This window comes from Scomber scombrus, chromosome 16 (genome assembly GCF_963691925.1).
Source record: "Scomber scombrus chromosome 16, fScoSco1.1, whole genome shotgun sequence".
In the NCBI taxonomy this organism is placed as follows: Eukaryota; Metazoa; Chordata; class Actinopteri; order Scombriformes; family Scombridae; genus Scomber; species Scomber scombrus.
The window spans coordinates 17,062,588-17,089,863 of NC_084985.1; the positions used below are offsets into that span (position 1 = coordinate 17,062,588).

Sequence of the window (27,276 nt, forward strand, 5' to 3'; positions counted from 1 at the left end):
TTGTCAAAATCTCTTAGGACGTTAAAATTCAGTGATACTTGATGAAACTGTCAGTGGAGATGATTTACAGTTTTCATGTGGGTCATGTCTCATAGGGCAATAGCTCAGGTTTGCCGTTCAGCCGAGCGCAGTCTTTAGTGCTGCGGCACTCAAGAGTCAAGACGCATTGGTTTATGATCCTACTGTGTCGAGCAAGTATGACAAAAAATATTTATTTTGGACACAGATAAGGAAAACATTAATAACTTCAATTGGGACAATTTGTTTGACCACAATCTGGCCAATTTAATGTGTTTTATGCTACCTGAGACATGCTGATCTGTAACAATCCATTCAGCTTTCCATGTCACCTGAGGGTTAATGGTGTGATTGACTTTCAAATACATCTCAAACACATTTCAAAGCGCTTTATTCAGATTCTTTTGTGAGAATAGTGTGTCAGCCTTATGCTGCTGTGACAGGATGCTGCTGGTTCAAACAGCCATCTGAGCCCAGCTGAATCAGCATGTGTTCTCAAGCTCACAAAGACTTTCACTGGGTAAGGTGGACCACCTGGAGCTGTGGACCACCCGCCACTCCCTTGGCCAAACAGTTTGACACATACATGCACGCTCACACCCACAATGATAACAGCTGGAGAGAGTGGAAGCAATCAATAAATAATTAATGATAATTGGCGCTACCCATTCATAATTGATACCCTCAATTACCACTAAGAGGCCCCATCTGAGTTTTGTGTGTGAGTATTCCTGTGTACCCAGTGGTGGACTACCTTGTATGTGTCACATAAGATGTGTATGCACGTCCCATCTGCTGCGTTTGCTGCTGTTTTTCTTTCACATTTTATAACATATTTGTGCTGTAGACATGCTTTCTCTTTTTCTGAGACACTTACTTGGTTATCCATGGGCCTTCCCCCAAAATGTTATCTCCACTTGTAGCTGTACAGACAGGAAAGTTCTCTGTCCTGATAAGCAAATGGAGTTGGTGCTCCAGACTCAACATGCTCCCTTGTCAAAGATACTGAATGAATTTTTCTCACAGTGTTATGTTAAGGAAAGATTTAATTTACATTTTTTTCAAGAATTTTTGATTCTAGTTTGGCAATGTGTAGCCATGCAACTTGATCCATTAGTCATTTCATCTTTCAACAGAAAATTAACAACTATTTTGTTACTTAGTAACATGTTCAAGTTATTTATCGAATAAGAATGCCAAAAGTATTCTAATACCAAATTCTTAAATATAAGGATCTTCTGCTCTCTGTTTTCTGCTTTTCTGTCATTGTTAATTTAATATTTTTGGGTTTTGGTCAAGAAACAAAATTGAAACTGACAGAACCTTTGGCTCTGGGAAATGTATTCTTTGGGAATATTTATAGACCATTACAATGGAATTGAACAACTATAGATTATATAAAAATGGATTGCAAACTATGACGTCACCCCTTTGCATTGGAGCCGATTTGAAGCTCAGAGTTGCTGCTTATGGTCGGTGCCATCCTTTCCATTTGGAGCCATGACCTTTCAAATACGAAGTGTGGGGTGTTGCCTTTCACGCTCTGGAAGCATTCCCTGCTACCTCAGAATGAAGCAAATGCTAGTTTACTGGGAACACAGAGTGGTCCTCCATTTCCCATAATGCAACTCAATAGCTGATGACATCAAGGTTGTGTTCTTTCAAACTTTGTAAAGTTCACTAAGGACATTATACGACTGTTTTTTCAGGCTGGGTAGTACTTGACCAGTTAACTGAACGTAATGAGTAAAATTGGTGAAAGTCATTGCTGATGTATTGGCTACAATTTTGTAACGATTCACAGAATTTTTATTTCTTTAAAATTTCCGATGTTTTTTCTCCCACTCAAATAATGTACTTCCTCACCCTTTTTTTCAAACATATGTTCCTACAGATCACCACTCTGATCAACCATAAAGACAAGCCAAAGAAGTCTGAGCGCACCTTGGCAGCCATACACAGGGTGGGTCAGGCAGTGAGCGTGGCAGTGGGACGTTTTGTTGCTGTCGGGGAGGCCATCGCTACAGAGAACCAAGAGCTGAAGGATGAGATGGGTCAAGCCTGCTTCGAAGCACGCAGAGCAGGTAGCCTACTTTTATGACACTTTACTGATTTGCTACACTTAGACCTAACACACTGTCAAGTGTTTCTCCTTAGAAGGAGACAAAAATTGCTCTTATTTCGTGGTCACAAATTATGTTGTAAAACTATTCAAGGATTCTTTATCTATAAGACCTCTTGATGGTGAATATTACATTTTAATGTCGTAAGCATGACTGTGGCTATATAATAGAGGGTGCTTTAGCTGGTCAGCGAATAAGACTTCAGTTATTGTCTCCACAGCAGTTAGACAAACCACAACAGTTTCATAAAGCATCACCGTCAGGCCTTACGGCTTTATCAAATTGATCAAATTTCGATTTGTTTGGGCAGCTTGGCTGTCGAGCAGTATTACACCAGAAGACCTCCAGAATGCTCTAAAGACATTGTTGTTATTAAGTTTGACGTAAAGACTGAAAAAAGTGCAGCTTCACGTAAGGGTGCGGTATATAGTGAGGGGATGAAGGTGTCTGCATAATAGATTCTGATAGAAAGCTCGTGAAGATTTAACACATAAGCCTGTTGGCAAGATGGAAGGGATTGTAGTTATCCTTAAACCCCCATGCCAAATTGCTTTGGTCTAAGTATGTAGAGAAATGCTTCTCAGCCTGAGGTAAGGACTTCTCGTTCTCCCTGGGATTGCATATGCTGGCTGTCTAGGGTCTTCTTGTGTATACATTTTCTCCCATTCGGCATTTCTATGGTTTCCTACCATACAGACTTTCAGTAAGATATGCAGGTTAAGTGAATCTTTGAGCCTAAATTGCCCCCCAGTTGTGAACGTGAATATATTTGCTGCATGAGGCTCTTATACATGGATGCATGTATAAAAACTGTGAACAACTAATAAAATCATGAACAACATAAGAGAAGAGGGAGGGGTAGGTGACAGCCAGGGTGGGAAACAAATTAATTTTGGATCACTGTAATAGGACTGTCAGCTTTTATTGAACCTGAGAGGTGATGGTTTTACTAGAAATGTGTTTTTTTCTGTGTTTCCACACTTCTATCTAACAATTTGTCATTAATATGCTGTCTATTTGGGACACATGACAACCCTGTATTTCCTGTCAATTAAAACTCTCTGACAATTTTTTGTTTTTGTTTCAGTAGTTGTCACCATTTCCTCCACAAAAACTTCAAACTTCTTCTAGCAACTTTGTTCTTATCAGGCCAAACAAGGACCTCATTTAGATTACTACAGAGCAGACCGGAAACAGTATCACATTGGATAAGAATTTAGACACAACACCGTGATAATAGGTTTATGGTGGGGGAACGAGCTTGTGTAGCAAAGCGTTTAATCCTCACACAGTGCTGATTTGTAAAGACAGCTAAAACTCAAACAAAGAGAGTGCTGGTGGGAAGAGGAGGAGAGAGTGAGACTGATGAGAAAATGTGTGTGTGTGTGTGTGTGTGTGTGTGTGTGTGTGTGTGTGTGTGTGTGTGTGTGTGTGTGTGTGTGTGTGTGTGTGTGTGTGTGTGTGTGTGTGTGTATAGGTGAGGCCTGCATGTGTGCATGTCAGGTTGTGTGTTGCCCACTGTGACTAATTTATTCCGGTTCTTACTTTTCTCTCAGGGAGGTGTTTTCACAGTTTTCCTTTGCACTTCTCCTGACAGACACTGTAAAACTCTTCCCTGATAAAAGAGAGAAAGACCCCTTTTTTTCTCTCGTTTCTGTTCTCTTTTTTTTAATGATGAAGACATCTTGAGGGATGTACAAGAAAGCCTTGTAGAGTTTTAAGTCTGCAGGAAAGAGAAAGGCTAGTTAGAGAAGGATTGACATTTCTCTAATACCTAGCCGCAGGGAGAGTTTAATCAGGCAGGCTTCAGCCTTGTGTGCTATAATGAATGAAATAAAGGCAAGCTGAAAGCACTAGTTTAATTAGATGCTACCCATCATCAGAGTGGTGGAGAGATCCAATGAGGCAGGTCAGTGAAGGCAATCTGTGTTGGATCTCTCTGTGTCTTCTCACATTTGCATGCTCTCTCTCTCTCTCTCTCTCTCTCTCTCTCTCTCTCTCTCTCTCTCTCTCTCTCTCTCTCTAACTTTCTCTTTCTCCCTACAAAGGTTCATAAATGCCTAAACGGTAGTAGGGATTAGGCTAAAACCACATTAGAGACAGTTTGTGAGTGCTCATGTACTAGACTGCAGGTACCCTGTACCAACATATCAAGGGTCAGCCTTTTAGGTTTTCATTCATAAATGACATCTAAATGATACAGAAACAAGACAAGAGTTGACAGCCTCGCTCACGGCTCTGTGAAGCTGTACTTGAATGGTGCTAACATGCTTACAATGACAACCTGTGCCATGTTCACCATCTTAATTTAACATGAAAGCCTCATTAATAAGTACTGAACACAAAGTACAATTGAGGCTGAGGGGGAAGTGATAATAAACCAAATGGTTTATAAAATAAAAAAGATTGGCCTGATGATGGCACTAGATTAAAATGTAAGGGATTTCATTACAGTTCATGCTAAGGGATCCCCCCTTAGCAGGAAATGTAATAACTTTGGAATTGCTCACTAAATATTATGGCCATTCTTTCAGTAGTTGCTGAGACATTTCATCTTTAGAGCTATGTCACTAGTATAGCTATTCAGTAGAATTTCAAATGATAGATGCTTTTTCATGTAGTTTTTAGTTTTGTTTACAGAGAATGGGAGATACAAAGGTCTTGACTACATATAATTGATTACTAAAGGGTCAGTGTGATAGCTTTGTTTTATATGTGAGTCCATAAGATTTATTTTCAGGGGCTGGAGAGGGGAGAGTTGGCTCAGCCCTTTGCTTTCCACCCTGGTAGTGTCATGGGGGCTGAGCAGCATTCTTTGTGAGCCAGGCCTAGATGTTTTAACTGGTTAGTGGAGCTGGCACTGAAGAGCAGCCTGTCGGATGCAATCAGTTCGTCATTGCAGCTTCTTTTAAAGGACCAGCCAAACCAAATAGACAGCCAAGCTGCATGACCCGATAGAGACCTATTTCCCCTTCCTCCTCTCCTTCCTCCCCTCTTTCTCCCTCCATTTAAGCTCTCTCTTTATCTCTGAGATTTCTTTCTTCTTCCTTCTCACTGTTAACTCTGGCCATTTTCCTCTTTCTGTTGATAGGGACTATTTTGGGGATGGTTTGCAGCCTAAAAACCCTTCCCTTTTTGGGGATACTATGTGCAGAAAAAAGGTTAAACAGGGAAAGTTGGACTTTATAAGCATACGGTTCCTAATGCATTTGCATATTCTGTGTATGAATGAATTTGCTGTGGCATGTTTGAGGGAAGTTCCCTGCCCCAAAAATGGCTCATACATCACCAGAAAGCATGCCAGTCGTGTTTGCGTGTGGCTGGCATAGCTGTCGTACCACTGTGCTGAATATAGTACTATGTTCCATCTTGTCCAGGATGACATGTTCTCATATCATATGGATGATATGAGAACCCCATTTTATCCCATGGGGAAGACTAGCAGATTGGAAGAACATAATGCTATAGTATAATCTGAAGTCTGAACTAATTTAGAGGGCATTTAGACAAATTATTAATTAACCATTTCTCCATTTACTGCCTCCTATGTGGGTCCAAAATCTCAGTGGCAGCAGGCATAGCACTTTGGCCTTGAGGTCTTTCTTCCAAGCTACATCTTTCAGCTCTGAAGTCATTAGAAGTTATCCTGTGGGGACCATGAGTGTCTGTAGAACATTTTGACATTCTGAAAGAGCTAGGATTCCTCAGCTCTGGGGATCCTCCAGAAAGATCAGGGCCAGCTGGGATATGTAATCCCTTATCTGACTGATCTGATTCTCAGATTTAAAGAGAATTTAAAATGTTATGGGTTTTTTTCTGTATAATTCGAGTCAGAAGTCTACGAACAGCATTGCTAAATATAGTCTGACTAAAATGAACTTAGACAGAATCAGTATTTCACAATTTAGAAAATCTGATAAGGATATATAAGCCAGTATTAATCTTTCTTGCATAAAACAACATATTTTTGACAAGGATCCCTTAAATTATTTAATCATTAAAAAAAACATGCCTGTGCTCTCTGGTGGACAAAACATGTAATGGAAACACTTATAAAAATGCTTACACAGAACTTTGGCATTTCTGTACTGCAACTTCTCGTTACTAATAATTCATCTGTTAGCTTCCCAGCTCACTCACTTGTTAATATATAATACTGCCAAACTAATGGTAAAAATGTAAGTGACGTTTATTCATAAAATAATGTATTCTTATAAACTGTATAAATCAACGCAATTAAAATAACTTTTAAAAGGAATGTTGGTGTATGAAGGTTTTCACTTACACTTAGAAACTTATGCTTTAGTGATGTTATTTATTGAAGTTATGTTTGATTTTGAGGCACTGTGAGAGAAAAGGCTGGCTTGATGCATCCTTATACACTGATAATAACAATAACAAAACACTAATGTCAGACAATATATCAGCCTGGCCAATTTATCTGTTTAGCTCTATTGGTGAACCAGATTGTAACCTTCTCTCACCACCTGCAGGTGATGCCATAGCTCAGCTGACAGATGTGGCATCAGCCCTTCCATCCCAGTCAGACGGACGTGTCACGGTTTTCAGTGATAGGACGGGCATGGTGAAGGCTGCCCGCTTGCTTCTTTCCTCAGTCACGAAAGTCCTGGTCCTGGCTGACCGTATCGTCATCAAACAGATAATCACATCTCGCAACAAGGTGAGACATACAAGTATGGGTTAGGGTTAGGGTTAGGACCTTGAAGGATATGCATAAACTCTATTGCTTATTCTCCCTTACATGCTCACAGGTTCACACAGGAATACACACACACACACACACACCTCAGTAGAGTCCATTCTGAGTCCTTTATTTCCCAACAGATAAGCACAGTCTCTGAAGGAGTACTCTGGAGGTAATTGAAGGGAAGCAGCACATTTAGAGACCACATAAAAACACAGAGCTAGAGTCTGTCTCTGTCTGTCGTACCTGGCTATGCTCTTAGCCAGACAGTGAGATACGGATGCAGCTGTAGACTGAGCCAAGAATGGAAACAGGGGGCCTAATCATGACTGGTCGACAGCCCTCTGTTCTCCATTACTGGCAAACACAATTAGATCTCTTCCTCCTCTTTGTCTGGCGTGGGTAAAAGCTGCTGTGTTAGCACTGCCAACTAGCAGCTAAATTAGCAGCTGTATAGACTACAATTAACTAAAATGCAGGTTAGGAACTACTTAATCTGCTGGTTTTATTTTAGGATATCTCTTAAACACTGAGCCATTAATAATACAGAAGGGATCACTGGAGTAAGAGAATATCCAGAAAGTAAAAAAAATATATATATATATATTAAAATTCATTGCATGTAATGTGACATCTTGTGGGGCAGAAATCACTCCTTGCATGTAAACACAGTCCATGACATACTGTTTCTGCACATACTGTACTGCTGATGTCCCACAACATCAGAAGGAGGACGTTACAGTGTGAAAGGACTAGAAGAACATAAAACACATGCGGTCATTCAACACACCACTCTGATCTTGTCACTCCTCTCAGGTCCTGGTAACCCTCGACCATCTGGAAAGAGTGAGCACCTTCCAGGAATTTGTACAGATTTTCAGTCAGTTTGGCAATGAGATGGTGGAGTTTGCCCACCTCACCGGAGACAGACAGAACGTGAGTAGCATGTGAAGTAACTGACTCTGGCTTTCTGCTTTAAAAGTGTCAAAACCATCTGTTATCACCACACTGTACTGTTCAGATCTTTCTCAATAAATGAAATGTATATGTAGTCTATTGTGTCAAAAAGCTGCAAATGGATGTAGTGTGGTTATGAACAAGGAGTAATTTATCATTTCTACAACACTGAGCACATTTTGTTTATTCATGTGGATGTAATCTACCAGACAGTGATTTAACAAATAAGATATTCTGAATGTGTGAGCAGGTGGTGGAATTAGGCTGTGTAACTTGCCATACTTATGCAGGCATACTCAGAACAGATCAATAATTCAAGCATCAATTATGTCTACAATTTCTCAACAAATCAAACAATGAAGTAGCAAGGCTTCTTTGAGAGTCTATTGTTTCTTTGAGGTTTCCAGTCCATACATATTGTCTATTTTTCCAATCTGTGTTTCTCTTAAAAAGGAACGTACAGGTCAGTTATGACTCATAGTCCACAAAGACTATTTACATCACAATACAGTGCTTATACGACCTGTCCTATGCTTTCACTGAATATATATATACACGTAAGGTATCAGCTATATAACCGTGTATATTTACAAAAATAAAACTTTTACTCAATGCTTCAGAAAACAGTTCAACTCAGGGGTTCCAATTTTGTTCTGTCAAATATTCCTAATCCCACTTTGACATACACATGCAGCCTCTGCAGCTAAAGCGCTCTGCCTGCAGAAGCCGATGTAAAGTTCAACCACTGCAATATCTAGACAGGGATAGAGGATCGACTATCCCACTTTTTGAATTTCATCTGGACTTGTGTTTTGACACACACATCACGTTTCTCACCAATGCTCCTCATTGCAGCTAATGCTCTCTCTCCTCATTTACCACCCTGTTTTCTCTGCCACTCAGGCGCACACATGCACAAGCACACAGCCCTTTAGAAAATCTACCATCTTCGTCTATTGAAGCCAAGCGAGCCCAGAGGCAAAAATAATGACAGATAATCACTTCGTCTTTGTAATCTATGGCGAAGTGCCAGGAGATGAGTTGATTCAGCTGCCTATTCCAAATCCCATATCTACCTAATTCAAGCTGTCTATTTATGTCTGGAATACATGAATGGGGATGGATCAGGTCATACATGAAGTATCTTCTTTTCTATTTCTCTCTCTTATCTCTGTTGATCAGCTGACAGTGAATAAAGGGAGCTTTATGTATGTGTTAACTTGAAGAGAAATCTCTGTCACATTTGTGTGTCCCTTCATACCAGCATGAAAGAGATTTGTTGCATACTTTTGATGCTTCCTTGCATTCGGACACCCCAAGAGTTCTGAGAAGTTACAACTGGAGTAAAGCCACTACCATCTGGTATGTGTGTGTTTCTGCTGTAGGATTTGAAGGATGAGAAGAAGAAAGCCCGGATGGCAGCAGCCAGAGCAGTGCTGGAGAAATGCACCATGATGCTCCTCACAGCCTCAAAGGTAAAAAGTTGGCACACTAACAGTGGACCTCTGGGTAAGGGATATGGATTATGTCCATCTTAAACATTTAAGGCCTTCTGAAGTTTACATGATTTCAAGGTTTCTTATATGCTGCAATCACTCATACTCAACACTAAGTCAGAAATTCATGAAGAAAGGACAGAAGTGGATAAGTGTTTACGAGGGCACGAGCTTTGACATTTTGCATCGAATTGCTTCCAAAGACTTGCCTGAGGCATCCAGATTGCGAGTCGGCACGGATCAACAAAGACGCCGTGTTCCACCGAATGCGCTGTGCCCTGGAGCAGGTCATTGAGATAGTCACTGAGGCACGGAGCTGTGGGGAGAACAAAGTCCTTCCTGCCAGCATCTACAACGGAATCAAGGACTTCAAGGTAGGATCAGAAATTAGAATTTAGTGAAGGAATGGATACAGCATGATAGGCTTAAGAAGAGTATTTCTCATCTGATGCATGTGATCCTCTTGTGGGCAAATCATCATGCAGACAGGTCTTGTTGTTTCCAGAAATTGGCAGATTTACACAAATTATTCAGGAGAACAAGAATATGGTTTTAAGCAAAAAATCCTCAAATCATGATTTTTGTTCGAAGCCTTGACTTGTGGTTTGGCTTCTAACATTAATTGCATTCACTGTCTTTTATGCAACAGCTTCTAATGGAGGATTAGGCCCATCTATTTGATAATTTGGCTAATATGAACTCATGAATCACTAGTGAACCTTCATCTCTATGACTAATATGTCACCTCCTTGTGCACTGGCAATAGAAAAAAAATAGTATTGAGGTGATCTTTTCCATTGACTGAAAAGAAAAAGAATATATCTTAATGAAAGTACCACAGATAGTAATTGTTTTTAATTAATGGCTTCAAAGCCCTTAATGGCAGAGTTAAACTAGAGTTGTATAAAAGCAGTGTCTAATGTAAACCTACCATTTTAGAACACATTTGCACGGAAATGAAAGGAGAGGGATAAAAACACTAGCTTTTATGTTTGTGTACTTGTGATGCTGCTTGCTGAATTTATTGTGCAGCAGATGCATCTAAGGCTAAATCCACATTGTGCAGTCCTTGTTTTTTTAAAGGTGAGGTAACGTCCAAAATAAGATGGTAAACTTTAAAACTCTACTGCATTTATTTTCCATTTGTGTTGCTGCTTCAATCTCACCCCTCCTCCTCTCATTCATCCTTCAAATGCCCCTTCAACTCACCTCCCAACATTTCCCCCACCCTCCCCCCTTTGCAGTTGAGTGTGGAGTGCCTGCGGGAGAACCTGCACTCCTCTTCACCCCAGAGCGTGGGCAGTCAGCTGGAGGCACTGGTGGAGCGGACAGAGGATTTCACTGATTCAGCCTACACCAGCCACGAGCAGCGTCAGGCCATCCTAGGTCTGTGCCAGCTGGCGCACAGGGACTCTCAGCAGCTGGTGTACGCCTGGATTGAGGCGGTATGTTGGCACAAGCAGGCACAGATACACATAGATCTACAATAATATTCATAAGCACATATGCTGCCATATGAAGTATATGGATAACAATCTTATCTTTGTCACAGTGACATAAAACGCAAAACACATAGCATGCTACACAGACAGAAAATCATACAGACAGTCCCACACAGATTAAGATTTCCTTGCTGGCTGGTCATTCACTTTCTTTTCACACATCCCCCTTGTAAAAACAGAGCATAATAATCCACTTGAATAACCATTTTTACCCCAGCTTGTTTAGCCGAGTGAGAAACATCACGTAGCGTTCCTCATCTTGCTAGCATTCAGCAGAGTCTCCTTGGCCTTAGAAATTGATGGACTTGAAACACAAGTCATTATGTTGCAGTTTCACATTGTAAACTTTCTTCAGCGTGTTCAGAGTACACAGAGAGACTGCTGAACATAATAACAGTGGAGCCTCAGCTAGCCGTTGCAATTGAAGGTCATCTGGGGAATTGAAAAGACCAGAACACACTGCAGTGTTTTGAAATTGCAGAGAGAGCTTCGTAAATGTGACTGTGCAAATACGCTTGGGTGTTCTACCCATTCCAATGTGATATTTATTGTGGCGAATTTAGAATTTTTATTCCATTTAGACTGATGAGTTGTACAATATTTAAGTCATAGAATTTGTTGAAATCTTTTCTGCTTGATGACACAAAATTACGCATTGAAAATGCGGATCCTCCTAGCATATTTAAACCATAATAGGTCACAGATGTGTTAAGAAAGTTTTAAAAAACATGCTATTAAGAAACAAAGTTTATTTTCCATTGCATTCTGTTCCCAAACTTTGCCAGTGCATCGTCACTCTCTTTCAGATTACAATGTTTATGTGTGTGTTGGGGGAGAAAAAAACATCTTGTGTCTCATGTTTTATTCTCTCCCTTCTGGCTCTGTCTCACTGGAGCAGCAGTCTGCCCATGCCAAAGAGGCCACAGAGGACATGGAAGTGGCCATCCTGAAGACATGTCAGAGCGTCAGCGACCTCAGACGTGAGGTGAGCATCAGTCTGTCGCCGTTCTGCCTGTCTGCCCACTGAGACTGAATGTATGTACTCCGTTTCAGAGAGAGACAAACATGACTGGGTGGTCTCTCATATGTTTCTTTGCTTATGTTGCTGGTTTTCTTTTTCACATTATCACATTCTCTGCTGACCTGCTGACTCTCTGTTAACTCAACTATGCTAAAATAACTTCCACTCTTCTCATTTTCCTCTGTGTGCTGAAAATCCACTCTCATTCAAGCCTCTCACTCATATTTCTTTCTCTTTTGTTTTTCTCCACCCTCCATTACTCCCTCCTCTTCTTATTTTATAATACAATCTTTGATCCCACTCCTCCTCCTCCTCCAGCTCCATAAGGTGGCAGTCAGTCGTGCCTCAGACTTGCTGAAAGTTCACGGAGAGCAGTTGTCTCTGCGAGCCCTCAAAGCTGCAGGCGCCGAGGGTAACTTGGAGGCAGTGGCGGAGTATTCGCGCACTCTGACTGAGCAGAAGGAGCAGCTGATGGAGGTAGGTGGGGACGGAGGCACAGGGGACTAGATGACAGAGTTGCTACACCAATACACCAACAGATATCTATAATAAAATCTATGTTTGTCCACATCATTAGTTTTCTAATAATCTTTCAATCTGTCTTCTTCTGTGAAAAAGCTTGCTCGTCAGGAATTTGTATTTGAAAAAAAAAAGTTGTGCTACCAGCAGCATGCCACAAGCACTTGTTTACACAGGGAAACACATACAGCTCGAGATGAATAAAAATGTGGAAGACTAATCTGAAACCAAACGAAAGTCAACTTGTGGTTTTGTAATGAAAACACTGAGCGACACTGAGTGGAAAAATTCCATGCAGGCCTTTTCATGTCTTTGCTAGTGGTCCTACAAAAACAAAACTTTCATTAGAATTTTAAAAAAGAAACATTTGTCTGAGAACAAAGGTACTCATTTTGGAACATGTTAAGATTTTTTTTAGGATTGATTGTCATTAACAAAGAAAAGGTGTTAAACCGTGTCCTATTCAGATATTAGAGTTAAGCTATTAGATTCAGTTATTACCTACTCTCACAAAAAAAGCCAAAACATTTAAATTTGAATGTGGATAATACATATATATATACTTATATTTAGCAGGGAAGCAGGTGTTGTGTAGTCTACACCAATATGCCTTCCATTTAAATAACCAGAAAATGACAAGGTTACTGTAATGTTACGGTTACTCTAAAGGGAAAGTTCAGGTCAAATTGCTCACTGTGATACAATAAGGTACAATTACATTTGAGTGTGTTTTTGCCATTTTACAGAAGTATATATTTTTTAAACCTCAGAAGTACCATACCTTTTTTCCGCCTGTGCCTTTCACTCCAGACTTGTCGGCTGCTGTACCATGTGTCGGGGACAGAGCCGCTGGAGATTACCTGCGTACATGCCGAGGAGACCTTCCATGTTATTGGTCCACAGGTAACATTAAGCCTTCAAACACTTTCTGAATGCATTGTTATTTTTAGGCTCTTAGTATTAAGCAACTTTGACTTGATCAGTAAATGTCAGCAAACAGGGGAGACAGGAGGAGTCTAGAAAGACAACAGGTTAACTGTAATTAAACTTGAGGCCCATTTATTTCCCATTCAACATTTCTATTATGTGTCAGTAAAGTTAAACTGGTCACACCATAATTTGGGAGTGAAATCAAACCGGAGTAATATTCTACTTAAATACAGGAGGGAGGGAAAATAGACAAATTATCTCACATCTCCTCTGTCTACCTCCTACACCTGCCACACATTGGAGATGGCTGAGAACATGCTGTCCACCTAGTCCCCCTATCCCAGATCTAATTATGTTTGCTCTTGGAAACCATCCATGCCAGTAATTATCCAGCAATGTATAATGTTCCCGTCCTCAGGCGCTAATGTCAGGCCCCGCATGACTCTGCAGTAAAGACTCCTCTCCTAAGTTCAAAGGTCAGCCAATCAATAACGCTGCAGTACAGGGTGGCGGTGGTGATATCTCTCTGTGTCTTCCCAAAGTAATAGAGGGGTGGCCCAGGGGTAATTGGCTATTAACTACTACACTATAGGCCATGGAAGTGGGGTGTGTGTGTGCTTGCACATGTGTTTGTTTTTTAAGTTGTATTTGTCAAATGTAGTTGTCTGAAATCTTATTTCCGTTGAGCCTAATAGAAATATATTTAGTTTGTTATTTTTGCTTCTTTCTTTGTTTATTTCTAATATAAATGTTTTAATTGATATTCTTGCCTTTGCTACTATTTTTTAATCTCTTGTCTTTTTAATTCATGGTGATGATATGTTTTATCATGTAATTATTATTTGTCACACTTATCATATCTATCACCACGGCAATCCTTCAAAAGAAAGTTTGCCCTGTATAAAAAAAAATGTCAATCAAGCATATCAAATATTATGATTTGTTACACATTATTTCAATCAAAAATATTGCATGTTTGAATGTTGCTACACGTGTGATGAGTTATGATTCAGAAAGTGCTGCAATGTACTCATGAAACCCTATTACTTTGCTCATAAAGGGTTAAGTCTCACTTCCTTTTACACTACAAAATTTGAGTGAAATTCACAAACAAATGCAAATGCAGAGTTTTTTTTAAATGATTAAAAATGTGACTTTTGTGTGAAAATTGGTATTAGTAATTATTTAAAATATACATGTATTTTATGACTGCAAATTTACTCGTGTGAACAAGCTTTTAACATTGTTAGAAAATATTAACCTAGCTTTAGTGGCAATGCATGTATTAAAGGAGGAGTTGATCAATTTTAGAGGAATAGCCACTTACAATCTTGCATTCTGAATTTGAATGGTGGGACGACACTTAGGTTTACATTCAGATTATAGTGGCATCTGATTTAATTGAAGATTTTTCAGTTCCTGAAAAATAACTACTAATTTTGTTCCTCTACGTCTGTCCTGACTGCATTTTTCTGCCTAGTAACAAGCTTCATTTAATTATTCCTTTTCTCCTGTCACAATTCTTCACACTCTCTTCAACTTCAAACTCAGATCATCTCAGCAGCCCAGACGCTGGCCCTCCACCCGTCCAGTAAGATAGCAAAGGAGAACCTGGAGGTGTTCTGTGAGGCCTGGGAGTCTCAGCTCTGTGACATGGCTCTGCTGCTCAGAGAGATCAATGACGTCTTTGAAGGCAGGCGAGGTGTGTTTTTGTTGGGTGTGTACAGTACTTGCATGTATTTGGGTGGGTTGGGGTGCTATGAAAGATAAGCACATATATAAGGGACAGAGAGTACTTCAGAATGAATGAGAGGGAGATTGAATGAATGCAAAGTGTGCTGTTTGTGGCATTTCAGCCTAGAAAAATCAAATAAAACCTTGGTGAATCATTTTGCCTTCAGTAGCCTTAATGAAAGTCAAAGTTGAGGCAAAGCATGCAGCTTGAGCATATCTTTTAAAAATTCATCATCATGGACCGTGGGAAGTGTTTTGCAAAAAGGTATTATGTCAATGCCATTAACCACACATGCATTCATTCCTCCTCTCCACTCAATTTATCAAATCAGCCCTTCTTACAAACTCAGCTGTTAATACAGTGTCCTCGCTTACAGAGACTCAGAAAGTACATGTGAAGGCACTGGCTGGTGTGGCTTTCACACTGCAAGTCAGAGAAATCTCAAAGACAGGAAAAATTTGACGGCACATTTTCAAGACTTAGTTGCCCTCAAGAATGTAACTCTGACATGAAGGGCAGTAAATATTTTCTGTGCAGCTCAATTGGGTTAAGAGGAACACATACTGTACATCACTCTGTTGTTTTCTCATAAAGCCAAAACGCTGTGTTAAAACATCATGTGGACACTTAGAAGAGATCGGCTTGATTGTTTTCTCCTAATCCCTCCCCCTCTCTCCCATATTAAGATGACAGTAGAGTTTATCTTTCCTGTTGCCGAATGAAACGAACCGTGCTGTTCGTGTTTATGATGAAAGATAAAAATGTGTCAAGGGTGGATAGTGATGAAAGTGAAACAATTTCATTACCACAATTATGGAATAACTGTAATTACCCACCCTAATCATGTAAAAAAGTCTGAATGTGTGCACAGTCATTCAAAGAGCAATAACAACAGGGTATATTTTTTCCTCTCACTGACATAATTCAGTTATCATTAAAACATGAAACACATGATTATTTGGTGCTGTTTTTTTTAACTTGTGACCTTGTGTTCAGATACTCATAATAATTCTCTATTTCTAGGAGATAAAAGACCTTATTTGTCACTTCCAAGACCCGGGGTGAGTATCATACCATCCAGCCTTATGAATATTCTTATGATACAATCATTTGTAATCTCTGCCTTTTCCCCACAGAAACACTCGGCTAATTTGAAGACTGCCAAGGCTGTCAAGTTGGATGCAGAGGTAGCATACACCGCAAACACGTCTGGCAGCACAATACATCATGTCATGTCTTGTACTCTGTTCTGACTGCAGTATATTCATCTCCAGGAAAATTTGTGTCACTCAGTTGAAGAATTGATGGAGTTTGTATGGTAATGTGCTGCAGTTTTGCTGGTCAGCAGTTTTTCACACGCTGTTCCACCGCAAGAACCACAGGATTATGCTGATTATAGAACTTCTGAGTGTGTTAACAAATGAAAATAGCCTTGTTTGCACTTATGCATTAGGGATTTTTAAAGATGATGTGCACTAAACTTGAGGGTTCATGTGCGTGTGTGTATGTGTGTGTGTGTGTGTGCGCGCATACAGGAGCAGACAAGCCTGGCCAAACTGGGTCTGGAGCTTCGTCTGCTGTCATCAGACATGGATACGGAGGTGGAAAAGTGGGAGGAGCAAGAACACGACATTGTCCGTCAGAGCCAGAGCCTGGCCAGCATGGCCTACAACATGTACCTGTTCACCAGGTAGCCTACTGCTACCACACACTGCACGGTCTCACATTTCATATCTGCAACCTGCCGAACTGTTATATTCATTTCGGAGCTCAACATTGTAAAGCCTCTTAAGCATCTGCATGAATCTCTTTAGAGGCTTAGTGTTAATGAGATTCTCGAGCCCCCAGCTATCGGTATTTACCAGGCAGAGTTTGAGACACTGACAAAGTTGACATCGCTGTGACTCATTGTTACAATCAAATCGTTGCGATTCATCTAAGTTTTTGTTGATTGATGTGGATGTGTTTTGTCCTCATCCATCACCCATGTTTCCTTATTTTCTGTGTTTCCCATATTGATTCCCAGAGGGGAGGGGCTGCTGAAAACAACACTAGATCTTTTCCACCAAGCTGAGGTATGTGCATCGATATCCGCTGATGTCTCCTTCTCTCCACCTTCGGTTCTTTTTACTTAGACCAAAGACATACTGGGGCTGGCTAATGAATAGGTTAGTAAATGCTAGCATCCTTTTGTCCACACGCCTCTCACAGATCTGATATAGGGCATGACTACAACTTATCAATATGATGGAAATATAGTACAATTTGTTGCAGGCCACATGGGGTGATAACATGATTACATTGAAGGGTGTATACTATTGAACTGGGATCAATGCCAGTAATGTGCAGTAATTTGTAGAACCAGGCCCCAAAATGTCAGGCAGGATTTATTCTATTTGGGTGTGAGCAAATGAAATAAAGGAGGAAGAGGAAGGAGAGGGGAAAGAGACGGTAAGGCATACTGATAAGAAGAGCCAAGAAAAAAGTAAAATCTTCTAATATTTACTGACTCTGTGCTTTCTGCTTCCCGGTGGAAGTTAAAAAAAAAGTTTTTTCTTTTATTTGCATTACTTGATTTTGTCTTTTCTTCTCTTGAGGTTCTTTCCGAAGAGGGGCTCCAGCTGTGCTCATCTCTCCGCAGTTTTTCCACTCAGGTACTTACTGATGCAATAAATCTCTTTTTCTTGAACACACACACACACACACACACACAAACACACACACACACACACACACACACACACACACACACACACACACACACACAGTTTAGTGAATATCAAAACATTACAATCTACTCATGAAATACTATTTTCAACTATTTTTTCACATCAAGCACTTCAAAAGTGTAAATAATGTTACATATTATCTAAAAGAATGCAAAAAGATAGGCTTATGCTTTTATGTATAAATAGTAGTAAAATTAATACAAAAGAATATGAAAACAAAAGAATCTGGAAATATTCTTATTTTCTATAGTGTGCTTGAGCTTCTCTGTCAGAATCTGATCAAATATACTGACAGGAAATGATCGAAGGCAGTAATTGAAAAAAATAAGCAAAAGAGAAATTAAACGCGTATATTCTTTTACACAGAGATGAGCTTCTACCCTACACACACACAAACACACACTCAGACCTGTGCCCCCACCCACGATGTCTCTCACAAACACATACACACACACCCTCATTTCACCCATCCTGGCATGCCACGGTGCCAGGTCCGCCTTATAAATCACCCAGCGAGAGCAGGAAATTAAGGCTGTCACACACTCTCACCATCCTCTCGTCCTCTCTGAGTTGAGATCCGATAAATAAATGCAGCCTTGGTGCCTTCCTCCCTTTTGCCCTCCACCAACTTCTTCCCCAGGTCCTCCAATTTAATTAAACATTTTTTTGACAGCCATTAATGACCACCATTTGTCTCTGCTGCATCCGTGGGTGCGTGTGTTTGTGCACATCTGTATGTGTATAAGGGATGGAGGTGGGGGAGTTGACTGCTACTACCCAGGACTAATTCATAATCAAGAGGCTCACGCTTTCTGATTAATTACATCAAACAAACTGGTGCTAATGGAGTCCCTCTGTCTCATCCTCTTCTCCTATACTTCTTTGGCGCCAAACATTCTCAGAGCACACCTGTGTCGCCCTCACTGAAATTATGAAGCTATTTATGCAAATGTGCTTAAGAATTTTTAATTGAGGTTTAAGAGGTTTTATGTACTTTTGTCAGTCAGACTGAGTAGTGCTACACTGAATAAAAGAGCTTGTGTTTTGCGGTGTGCATGCATGTAACTGAAGTAGATTGATGGCCCCCGTGACTGAGATCTAGGGATTAACTCAGCTGGATAACAGACTTTAGCAGTAAATCATGACCTGACTGTTGATGATGGATTACATGAAGCAACACTCAATTTTCATTTATTTTATCCCCTTTTTTCCTTCTTGTGATGCATGTTTGACCAAGATCATTGTGAATCCTGTCCAGTAAATCTATCAATGCCTGTATATTAACCCACCCTCCCTGGCAAGTACCATCATAAACCATCTCTGCTGTCCTGAAAGACATCTCGCTCCATGTCTGTCTTTTTCTCTGTTCCAGCTGGTTGATGAGGAAAAGTCAGCGGTGATGACAGAGATGGAGAAACTGGTGGCATTATGCCAACAGCTGCAAATGGGGGCCAAGACTCCTGTTCAGGGCAAGACTGCCACCTTCCAGAAGGTACCCATACTACACCTGTGTGTATCTCTCCCTTAGCATCTTTTGTTGTTGGTGTATACACTTGTTATTAATATGGATAAATGACGTATTTTTGCAGAGTCTGTTGTGTTTGATTCACAGTAAATGAGTCATATCACACAGGACTATGTACATAAAAGACTTACTAAAGGATAATTAGCTTTGACAGCATCAAAACTACCTAGACAACAACATTTGGGCATCAGTGAACACAGTAGAGCATGACTAACCGCGTTACTTCATTAGTTGCTATGGCGTAATCTTTGAGTGATCTGTGAATATAACCATTATCAGACACAGGGCATTACATTAATGAATCTATGAGGAATTAATGAGCATCCTGGGCAGGGATGAGTTGCCTTAGGTCACCTTGTAATATTGGCAAAGGTTGGAATCAAACGGACGGGATGAAGAATAGCATGTCCTCTGATTAATGAGCGTCTCTTTGATATGTATTTGCTCCCATCTCTCTGTCTCTCTATCCTGATGTTCACTATATCATTTATCATTAATGAGAGAGTGAGTCTGTCAGGGGTCATTAAAAATGGGAAATGTAAAGATGTGTGCGTGGGCGGCTGGGTTGATGTGTTGGTAAGTATCTGTGTATCCACACTGAATGTAAACTAGTGTTCTCCTTTTTCTCAAGGTGGATTCATCCATTCAGAAAACCAGAGGCATTTTGACTGTTGTCCTCTCCCTCCTCCCTGTCTGTAACAAGCTCAACAGAAAGGTGACAGCCACTGAATGGGACACAACACTCATGACTGAATGACTGGCACTCATGCAAGCTATGTGGAAATCTACTGAAATAGAGGAGAAAGAAATGTTAGTGTAGTCCAAAAAAAAACAAAGATTAAACCTCCAACAACATTTTTACATACATTTACATATTATCACCATTTTGATTTTTTATGGTGAAGTTGCAAATATGTGCCTTAACATCGAGCAGATATGGAGCAAAATTAACATTTCTGGCCAGGTGACAAATGTTAGTCCAGTATTCACTCTCCTTTTTTTTAGGGAAGTGAATTGCCTTCACCAGAGAAACTAATTGGAAACACCCATAATTATGACTTACTACCTTGGAATTACGAGTAAAGAGCTCTTAATTATGAGATAACAGGTGATATGCAATATTCTGTGATCTGATTAGGAATTTCAGCTATTTTTCTATTCCAAAAGTTTTTATCGTACTTAATTACTTTGCTGTTACCAAACATGATGCTACCAGGGTTTAATTAGGGTCAAAAATGTTGATAGTTTCGATGTATTTGTTTGCATCCCATACTAGTTTATCTGCCTTACCAGTTGAGGCCTTGAATTTTTTTTCTTTGGTGAATGCTATGTGCTTGCATAGTTTTTGGTCTCCAACTCTTGGTGGAAATGTAGTTCTGTACTTGCTGAATATGCCACTTCCTTCATCTGCAGCTAGTGTCACTTAGTGTAATTGTAACTGCCTGCTGTTTGGAGCTGGGCAGGTGGTATACATTTAGTTTTAGAACTTTATCACTGAAAACAACTGCCTGCTGTGGCCAAAAAAAGACACTAATGAGGACAGTAAGAGTGAATTAAAACAGTAAAGTTGCAGGCCCTGAAAGCGAAACAAACTGAAAGACCCATAACTGTGCTGTAGAATCACTACTAGCAAGCCTTCTCACATACATGTAGTCATATGATACATTGCTTATAGACAAATATAGGTTCTAGCAACTTCAAGTGTGATTTTTTTGTAGTAGCTAAAAGTGTGTTTTTACATCTTCTTGTCATATTTTCTCTTTCTGTTAATTTCCTCTTGTGCTGTCCATTTTCAGTACAAGTCAGAGAGGAGCAGCCTGGGTTCCCCACAGGACTGGAAAGAAAGGCAGGATGCATCCACACCTGTCAAAGAGGAGGGAGCTCTCAATGGCAAGAATACCAACGGCTTCGGTGTCAAGTCCTTGGAGCAGCACATTACTGGTCTCAACCTCCTAGAGAGCAAATAATCCAGGAAACATTCACCTCCACTGTTCTCCCTCAGAGAATCACATAGCCAACCTCACTTTGCTGGAGAACATGTAATCCAGGAAATACTTTACTCCCCTCATCCTCATGCACCAACTTTATAACGGGCCAGAGCCATGGCATGAAGATGGTTGCCTTGTCAGAGTTTGCATTTGCTGTCTCAGTGAATAATTATAAGGTTTACTGCAGAAAAAGCAGATCCAATCCCTGCTCTGGGGCAGTTTAACCCGTAGCTTGTTACCCAAAGCACCAGTTCCACCCCAGTCCACAAGATGGAGACAATTACCCAACACTAAGACTTGGTCATTTGAAGTGAGCCTCCTCAAAGAGGGGCCTGGCACAAACCTGATTTTGGAATTACTTTTATCATTTGTATTCTATTGGGCAGATAAACTGATCAGAAATCAGGTAAAAACTCCTCTTGATGCTCAACTCAGCCATATATCTGTCTTCACTACGTGCCTCTGTGTAACAAACATATTTGCTTTGTGGTGTACCGTAACTGTGTTGCACATCTTAGCCAACTGAAAAAGAAAAAAACAAAAAACAAAACAGTGACATGGCTGAAAACCCAGCATGCATGATGCCATCATCACCATACCCTGTGTTTGAGTCTCCTGTGGTCAATGTGCCATGGGCTTGTAAAGTACACTTGTTATGTAATGTTAGCCATAGTGGTACATTGTGTCCTTAATTACTTGCATTGTAGTCTCCTATGGATAAGCATTTTAAAAGTCAATCATGACATGTGATCAGTGTCTAATTTCCATACCGTTTGCTATGGAGTGTTCACCATGTGCTGTTAGTAACAATGCAAAAATCAGTTTCATGCCAAATGATTGTCCTGGTGAAGACGCTTTCCTCTTCAGCTTGCTTCTAATCTAAAATATAAAACTCATCACTGGAGATTTATTTCTGTTTTGACCTTGTCTCTCCAAATAATCAGCTGATCAAGATAAAAACTTACCACTAAGATAAGTTTGGAAAGACAGGACTTTTTACTTTTCTGAGCATTATCGAATCATATTCAGTATACTGTAACACTTTTTTCTTACAAAAGAAATGGAAGCGTCAAATGGAGCCTTGAAGTGTACTTGTTATGAAGACTATCCTTGTGAAGCTGCCTAGTAGGCCAATATGTATTAAATGGTATATGGTATGTATAATATGGTACTTGAAGCATACATTTATATATATATATACATAAATATATATATATACATATATATGAATACAGTATGATAATGACTTTGGTACTAGGTGAGGGCGCAACAGTGACTGAAATGAATAACATACATTAAGCTTTAGAGATGTTTGTACTGTTTGAGAGCAGCTAAGGATGCTGGGTATTGTAGTGGCTCTACAGATGTGAAAAAAAAAATCATAGATCTAGTTTTGGACCATCTATTCTTTTGACAATTGAAAGGTTAATAAAAGTGACACAAAAAATAAACAATATTTTTCTTAAATCACTGTTTGTTGGTTTTCTTTATTGACATTTTAGAAAAATAATCGTAACTACAGATTATTTGGGGTTTTTAACAACAGAATTCATGTTATGCTCTGTTTTAATTTTTATTATCAAATTAGAAAAAACAAAACAATAAATAAAGCACTTGGAAGCCAAGTTCTTCCTGAAAATGTGTTCAATGTATAAAAGCAAAGTGCATTGCTTGCATTATACACAACAGACCCTCTGAAGTGAACCCATGTAAATTTTGCTTTCCGGGAGAGTGCATCACTCATCACCGAACCAGGTGGAAGCGGTAGAGGGAGAAACTTTCCCAGAACAGTTCTGACTGGTATAAGGCGAGAACAATGAGCTCTGTCAAGAGGTTTGTGATTGGGCAACACTCCGCTTGGATACGACACTCTCAAACTGTTCTCTGGTCAACAGGTTCTCCGTTATGCTCTTGCTCTCCTCAAACTTCGGCAGGATGACAGCAATGTATCCTTCTGTGGATGGCTGTTCAGGTTTGACAGACAAAAAAAATGAAAATGACATACATTTGTTTTGATAACATTCAATCCTAGTGGGGAAGCGGGCGTGCTTTCCTCGTGGACTATACTGTAATATAGAACATGTGTTTTTAATGTGTTGACTTTAAAAGGCATTTGACGAGTATGCAGGCTGTGCAAATAAACGTACCAGTGTAGATTATTTGTAATTCACATGATCAGAGAAAGAACATATAGATGGTGTCAAGATGCACATAAGATAATGATGAAAAAATATAATTACCTTTTCCAGCAAAAGAGCAGGTCTTTCTAAAATACTCTCATTGACCTCAAGAAGACGACCCCTGATGCAGCTAAATAGATGACAGATTTGGGTCACAGATTGAGACACACTGGCAAAATATTAATTAACCAGGCATGAGGGACACAACATGCATGCTTCTAAAAACAGATTATGGGCTCACCTGTAGATTGTGTACTCAGTTTCATCTGTGCATGTTATCCTACACAGAGGTGCAAAATCAGTAAGGAACTGACCCCCCTGTAGCATAGAAACAAATGGTGGTGGTTAAAGGCCTTGAAAAGGGTGTCATGCAAATATTAATGGATAAAGATCAAAATTGCTTCTAGCTTTATAAAATTACCCGCTTGGACTTCCCCGATACTTTGTTGTTTAGCCGACTGCATGCATTACTGATCTGGTAATTGATGTTTTTGATTGTTCGCCCTTTCTGAAGAACCGGGTGAGTCTCTGCTAAAGTGATGACACATAATCTGGAAAAAGCAAACACAAATTTAAAAGTGTACTTTAAAAAGCAACTCACAAATTTGCAATATTAGTCATTCATTGAGTGGAGATTAAATCCAGTGTGACACATAATTTAGTCACTGAGATACACTGAGTGACCAGAAAAACTGAAACACCTGTATACTGTAATATGCAATCAATAGTCTTTTAATGTCATATTAAATATATACATCACCCTTATGATGAAGCGTATACCTCCTGAATGTTCTTTGTATTGTTGTTTTATTGGGTAGCATTACATTTATAGGTGTTTTTTTTTAAAATTAGTATGTATACTGTAACTTTCAATAAAATAAAATAGAAGTCAAGATAAGACTTAACTGATCCACAGAGGGGAAATTCACGTGTTAAAGCAGTGCAAGAAACAAGGAAATAAATCAAAACTAGACTAAACTAAAACTAATAAATTCAAACAAAATAGAGTAAAAATAATTGAATACAATCTATACATTATGAACATTACAATACGTGGGCTATATACGTAACCAATAGTAATAAAGGAACATTTGAAATGAGAAAGATATTAAAGTCACTCAGTCCATACTTAGTTTGAGTGTATAACTAGGCATCAGTTACCTGTTTGAATGCTGCAGTATACAGTGGTCCTCACACGGTTTCCCCTTCATATCTAAATACAAAACAATAATTAATTTTAAACGCTTTCAGTATCTCTTGAATGAAATGCATTATTAACATTATTAACATCTCTTAAGTCTCTAAGTCTAAGTATCGTTAGCTAGGTTAGCCACCTACCAGCTAACATCAGCTAGCAAGACAGACAGTTAATTCAAGTTTGATTTACCGGCTCTATACCAGCGTGTGTAATATCGATCGATAACTGAAGGCGCATTTGCTTCTGTGTCCTTTTGCTCCACGCCGTCCATCAAAAGTATTCACAATACAGGCTATAAAAAAATAGCAATGTGCAATGTGCACCAGTTACTTAGCCACTACTTTACTGGACGGACAATAAATTGGGTCACACATGACGGTGCCACCTTCAAAGGAATCCGAAAGCTTTAGCAGCAAATAGTTCCGGATATTGTTTTTTCTCGCCTCTTCTGGATTAAAAGAAGTGAACTCACTACCTAAGATTATACTTTAATTTTCAAAGATGTCACATTTATGTATTCGAGAAGAATGGCATACAGTGATAGCTGGGGAAACCTAGCTGTACTGCAGCACACAGCTCTTAAGAAAAGGGCCATCTGAAGACTCAGCTGTCAAAACAACCTGAATGCTGCTCGTTTCTCTGGACAAGTAGGCACACATTTGCTCTACGTCAGTTTGACTTTAACTACATGAGGATTTCATTTTAAACTATCCCAAAACATATATTGTTCAGCCTCAAACCGCTGGCCACTGAAGTATCCCATTGTCACTTTATTCACTCTTAATTATTTTTGGCCATTCTTCCTCAAGGTTTGAGGACTAGATTTACTTGGCCATGCTTATGCTGATGTAAACTGTAAAAACATCACATACCTGTTGCAACATTGAGAGAACAGTTGCTCACATTGCCCACTAGATGTCAGACTAGTGCTAACTACTACAGCATACAGTCTCTTTATAGTCACTGTGATTTAACTCTGTTCTTGCAAACTCCTCATCAAATTGATTCAAATACAGTCCATCTGCATGATGGATACACCTTCATATCTATTCACCTTAATGAAAGTGACATCATCAGATAAACATTTTAATATTTGATATTTTTTTATTTTTTTAAACATGTAAATGAGTTTACAATATGCTACAGCTTTGAGGCATCTCACAAGGGTAGTTTTGGAACATCACTACAGTTTCAATGCTTAAAACAGATGGTCGTATCAGTATGGTGAGTCTGCATCTTGCAGGATTATGTAATTAGAGGTCTGAGAGAAGGGATGCAGGAATGAAGGAATGTTCCCTGGATTTCACAAATAGACCCTCACTGACCCAGTCCAATCACATACCGGACATATCTTGCTTGATGTGTTACTTGCACAATGTGGACAATGCTGAGAGAACATTTTCAGGGGATTGGCCTGGGCACGAGGCAGATTAAGTAATGATGACTTCATCTTGGTCACATAATTGAGAGAAAAAGAATGGAAGAGCAATTGAGACTCAGCTGACGTTTGAGGGCACAAGGAGTTTTCCATGTATCTACTCACCATTACCAAGACTTGGAAAGTTTTGCTGTCAAGGCCAATCGTAATGACTTTTTCCATTACTTCTGTGTCTGTGGTACTGTAGGCTATAGTCTGCAATTAATTCAGAGATGAAACACGAAACCAGTGTGGAAACAGTGGACACAAAGGGAGTATCTCATAGATATCAAGATTAAAATACTTTCATGTCCCATAAAAAAGTTATCCTTTATATGAGTGAAAAGCTTTACTTGTGATCATTTTCCAGAAATCTGCCTTAGCAAGCAGCTATCACAACAACATGTATATTCTAATTGACACCCTTAATTAATGTGGTAAGATTTGTCACATCAAAAAGACAAAAGATCTTCTACTGTACGTATGCAGTAGTACAATCAGGATCAGATACTTAACTGAAGATCCTCAGACAGAATAGATGACTTTCTGTAAAAGCTCATCTGAATGTTTGACAATTTACATTTTTTGTCTTGAAAACTAATAGGTGACCTCACTGGATGTTTGCATTTGTATGCGTGTGTTTGCATCTGTGTTTATCTCTCTGCGCATGTCTATATGTAGCTGTCAGTCTGTGTACATTCCTAACCTTTTACTACTTATTGTTGGAATGAAATGCTCCATCTCCCACTTCTCAGAGCTTGACTTCGAGGTTCACTAGCTGGCTTCCAGACAGGCATCTCGAGTGTCTCCAGCTGCACAGGCTCCTCTCTCTGTATGTGTGTGTGTTTGATGCACACGTAGCTCCACGTCAGCTACTGCTGCAGCAGCTCTTCTTCTCTGGCCTGCTGTTTGTCTTTTTGGCTCCAGCAGTCTTTCCCTTCAAATGGAAGTTGTCCAGCTTCTTTGTGGAGATGGTCGTCTGAGCCAGAGGAGAGCCTGATAAGGGAAGAGTGAAGCTCTGACCAATAAAGTAGTTGATGTCTGGGTGGCTCTTAGAATACTTGTGGCTGCTTCTTATTAGGTATGTACTCATCTAAGCAGACTAGAAAAATTAAGGATTTGTTAGTTTGTGGCACACAGTTTTTAGTAAGAGAGACAGGCGAGATATTTCTCTGTGGCTGCAATTTAGACAGAGTGAATTACAGCGAGAATAGGGGTTTCTTTTTCTTAAAT

General features: G+C 39.7%; 2 protein-coding genes across 4 annotated transcripts in view; one reads left to right on the plus strand and one right to left on the minus strand.

The window, feature by feature from the left end:
• The window catches only part of ctnnal1 (catenin (cadherin-associated protein), alpha-like 1), a 52,111-nt gene extending 29,656 nt beyond the window's left edge, over window positions 1-22,455 (plus strand). The window contains exons 2-19 of one of the 2 annotated variants that reach the window (XM_062435716.1): window positions 1,913-2,102; window positions 6,635-6,822; window positions 7,663-7,782; window positions 9,189-9,278; window positions 9,503-9,673; window positions 10,544-10,744; window positions 11,700-11,786; window positions 12,141-12,299; window positions 13,152-13,244; window positions 14,823-14,988; window positions 16,030-16,067; window positions 16,143-16,193; window positions 16,542-16,696; window positions 17,033-17,081; window positions 17,604-17,660; window positions 19,108-19,227; window positions 19,892-19,975; window positions 21,057-21,230. In XM_062435716.1, the coding sequence (XP_062291700.1) occupies window positions 1,913-2,102; window positions 6,635-6,822; window positions 7,663-7,782; window positions 9,189-9,278; window positions 9,503-9,673; window positions 10,544-10,744; window positions 11,700-11,786; window positions 12,141-12,299; window positions 13,152-13,244; window positions 14,823-14,988; window positions 16,030-16,067; window positions 16,143-16,193; window positions 16,542-16,696; window positions 17,033-17,081; window positions 17,604-17,660; window positions 19,108-19,227; window positions 19,892-19,975; window positions 21,057-21,227 (2,190 nt within the window). In that variant the 3' untranslated portion in view covers window positions 21,228-21,230. Of the gene's footprint in view, window positions 1-1,912; window positions 2,103-6,634; window positions 6,823-7,662; window positions 7,783-9,188; window positions 9,279-9,502; window positions 9,674-10,543; window positions 10,745-11,699; window positions 11,787-12,140; window positions 12,300-13,151; window positions 13,245-14,822; window positions 14,989-16,029; window positions 16,068-16,142; window positions 16,194-16,541; window positions 16,697-17,032; window positions 17,082-17,603; window positions 17,661-19,107; window positions 19,228-19,891; window positions 19,976-21,056 lie in introns of both variants that reach the window. The other variant, XM_062435717.1, reaches the window with a different exon arrangement.
• A 271-nt stretch (window positions 22,456-22,726) lies between these two features.
• Window positions 22,727-24,953, minus strand: abitram (actin binding transcription modulator). Of its 2 annotated transcripts, XM_062435719.1 has the most exons (7): window positions 24,816-24,953; window positions 24,590-24,641; window positions 23,850-23,979; window positions 23,670-23,746; window positions 23,489-23,558; window positions 23,064-23,212; window positions 22,727-23,025 (listed from the first exon to the last, which is right to left on the minus strand). In XM_062435719.1, exons 1-6 carry the CDS (start codon window positions 24,895-24,897, stop codon window positions 23,075-23,077), a joined length of 549 nt encoding a protein of 182 aa, XP_062291703.1. In that variant the 5' UTR covers window positions 24,898-24,953; the 3' UTR covers window positions 22,727-23,025; window positions 23,064-23,074. The 2 variants fall into 2 exon arrangements, with proteins under 2 accessions (XP_062291703.1, XP_062291702.1); XM_062435718.1 differs by having other exon boundaries at window positions 22,727-23,212.
• Window positions 24,954-27,276: the final 2,323 nt, after the last annotated feature.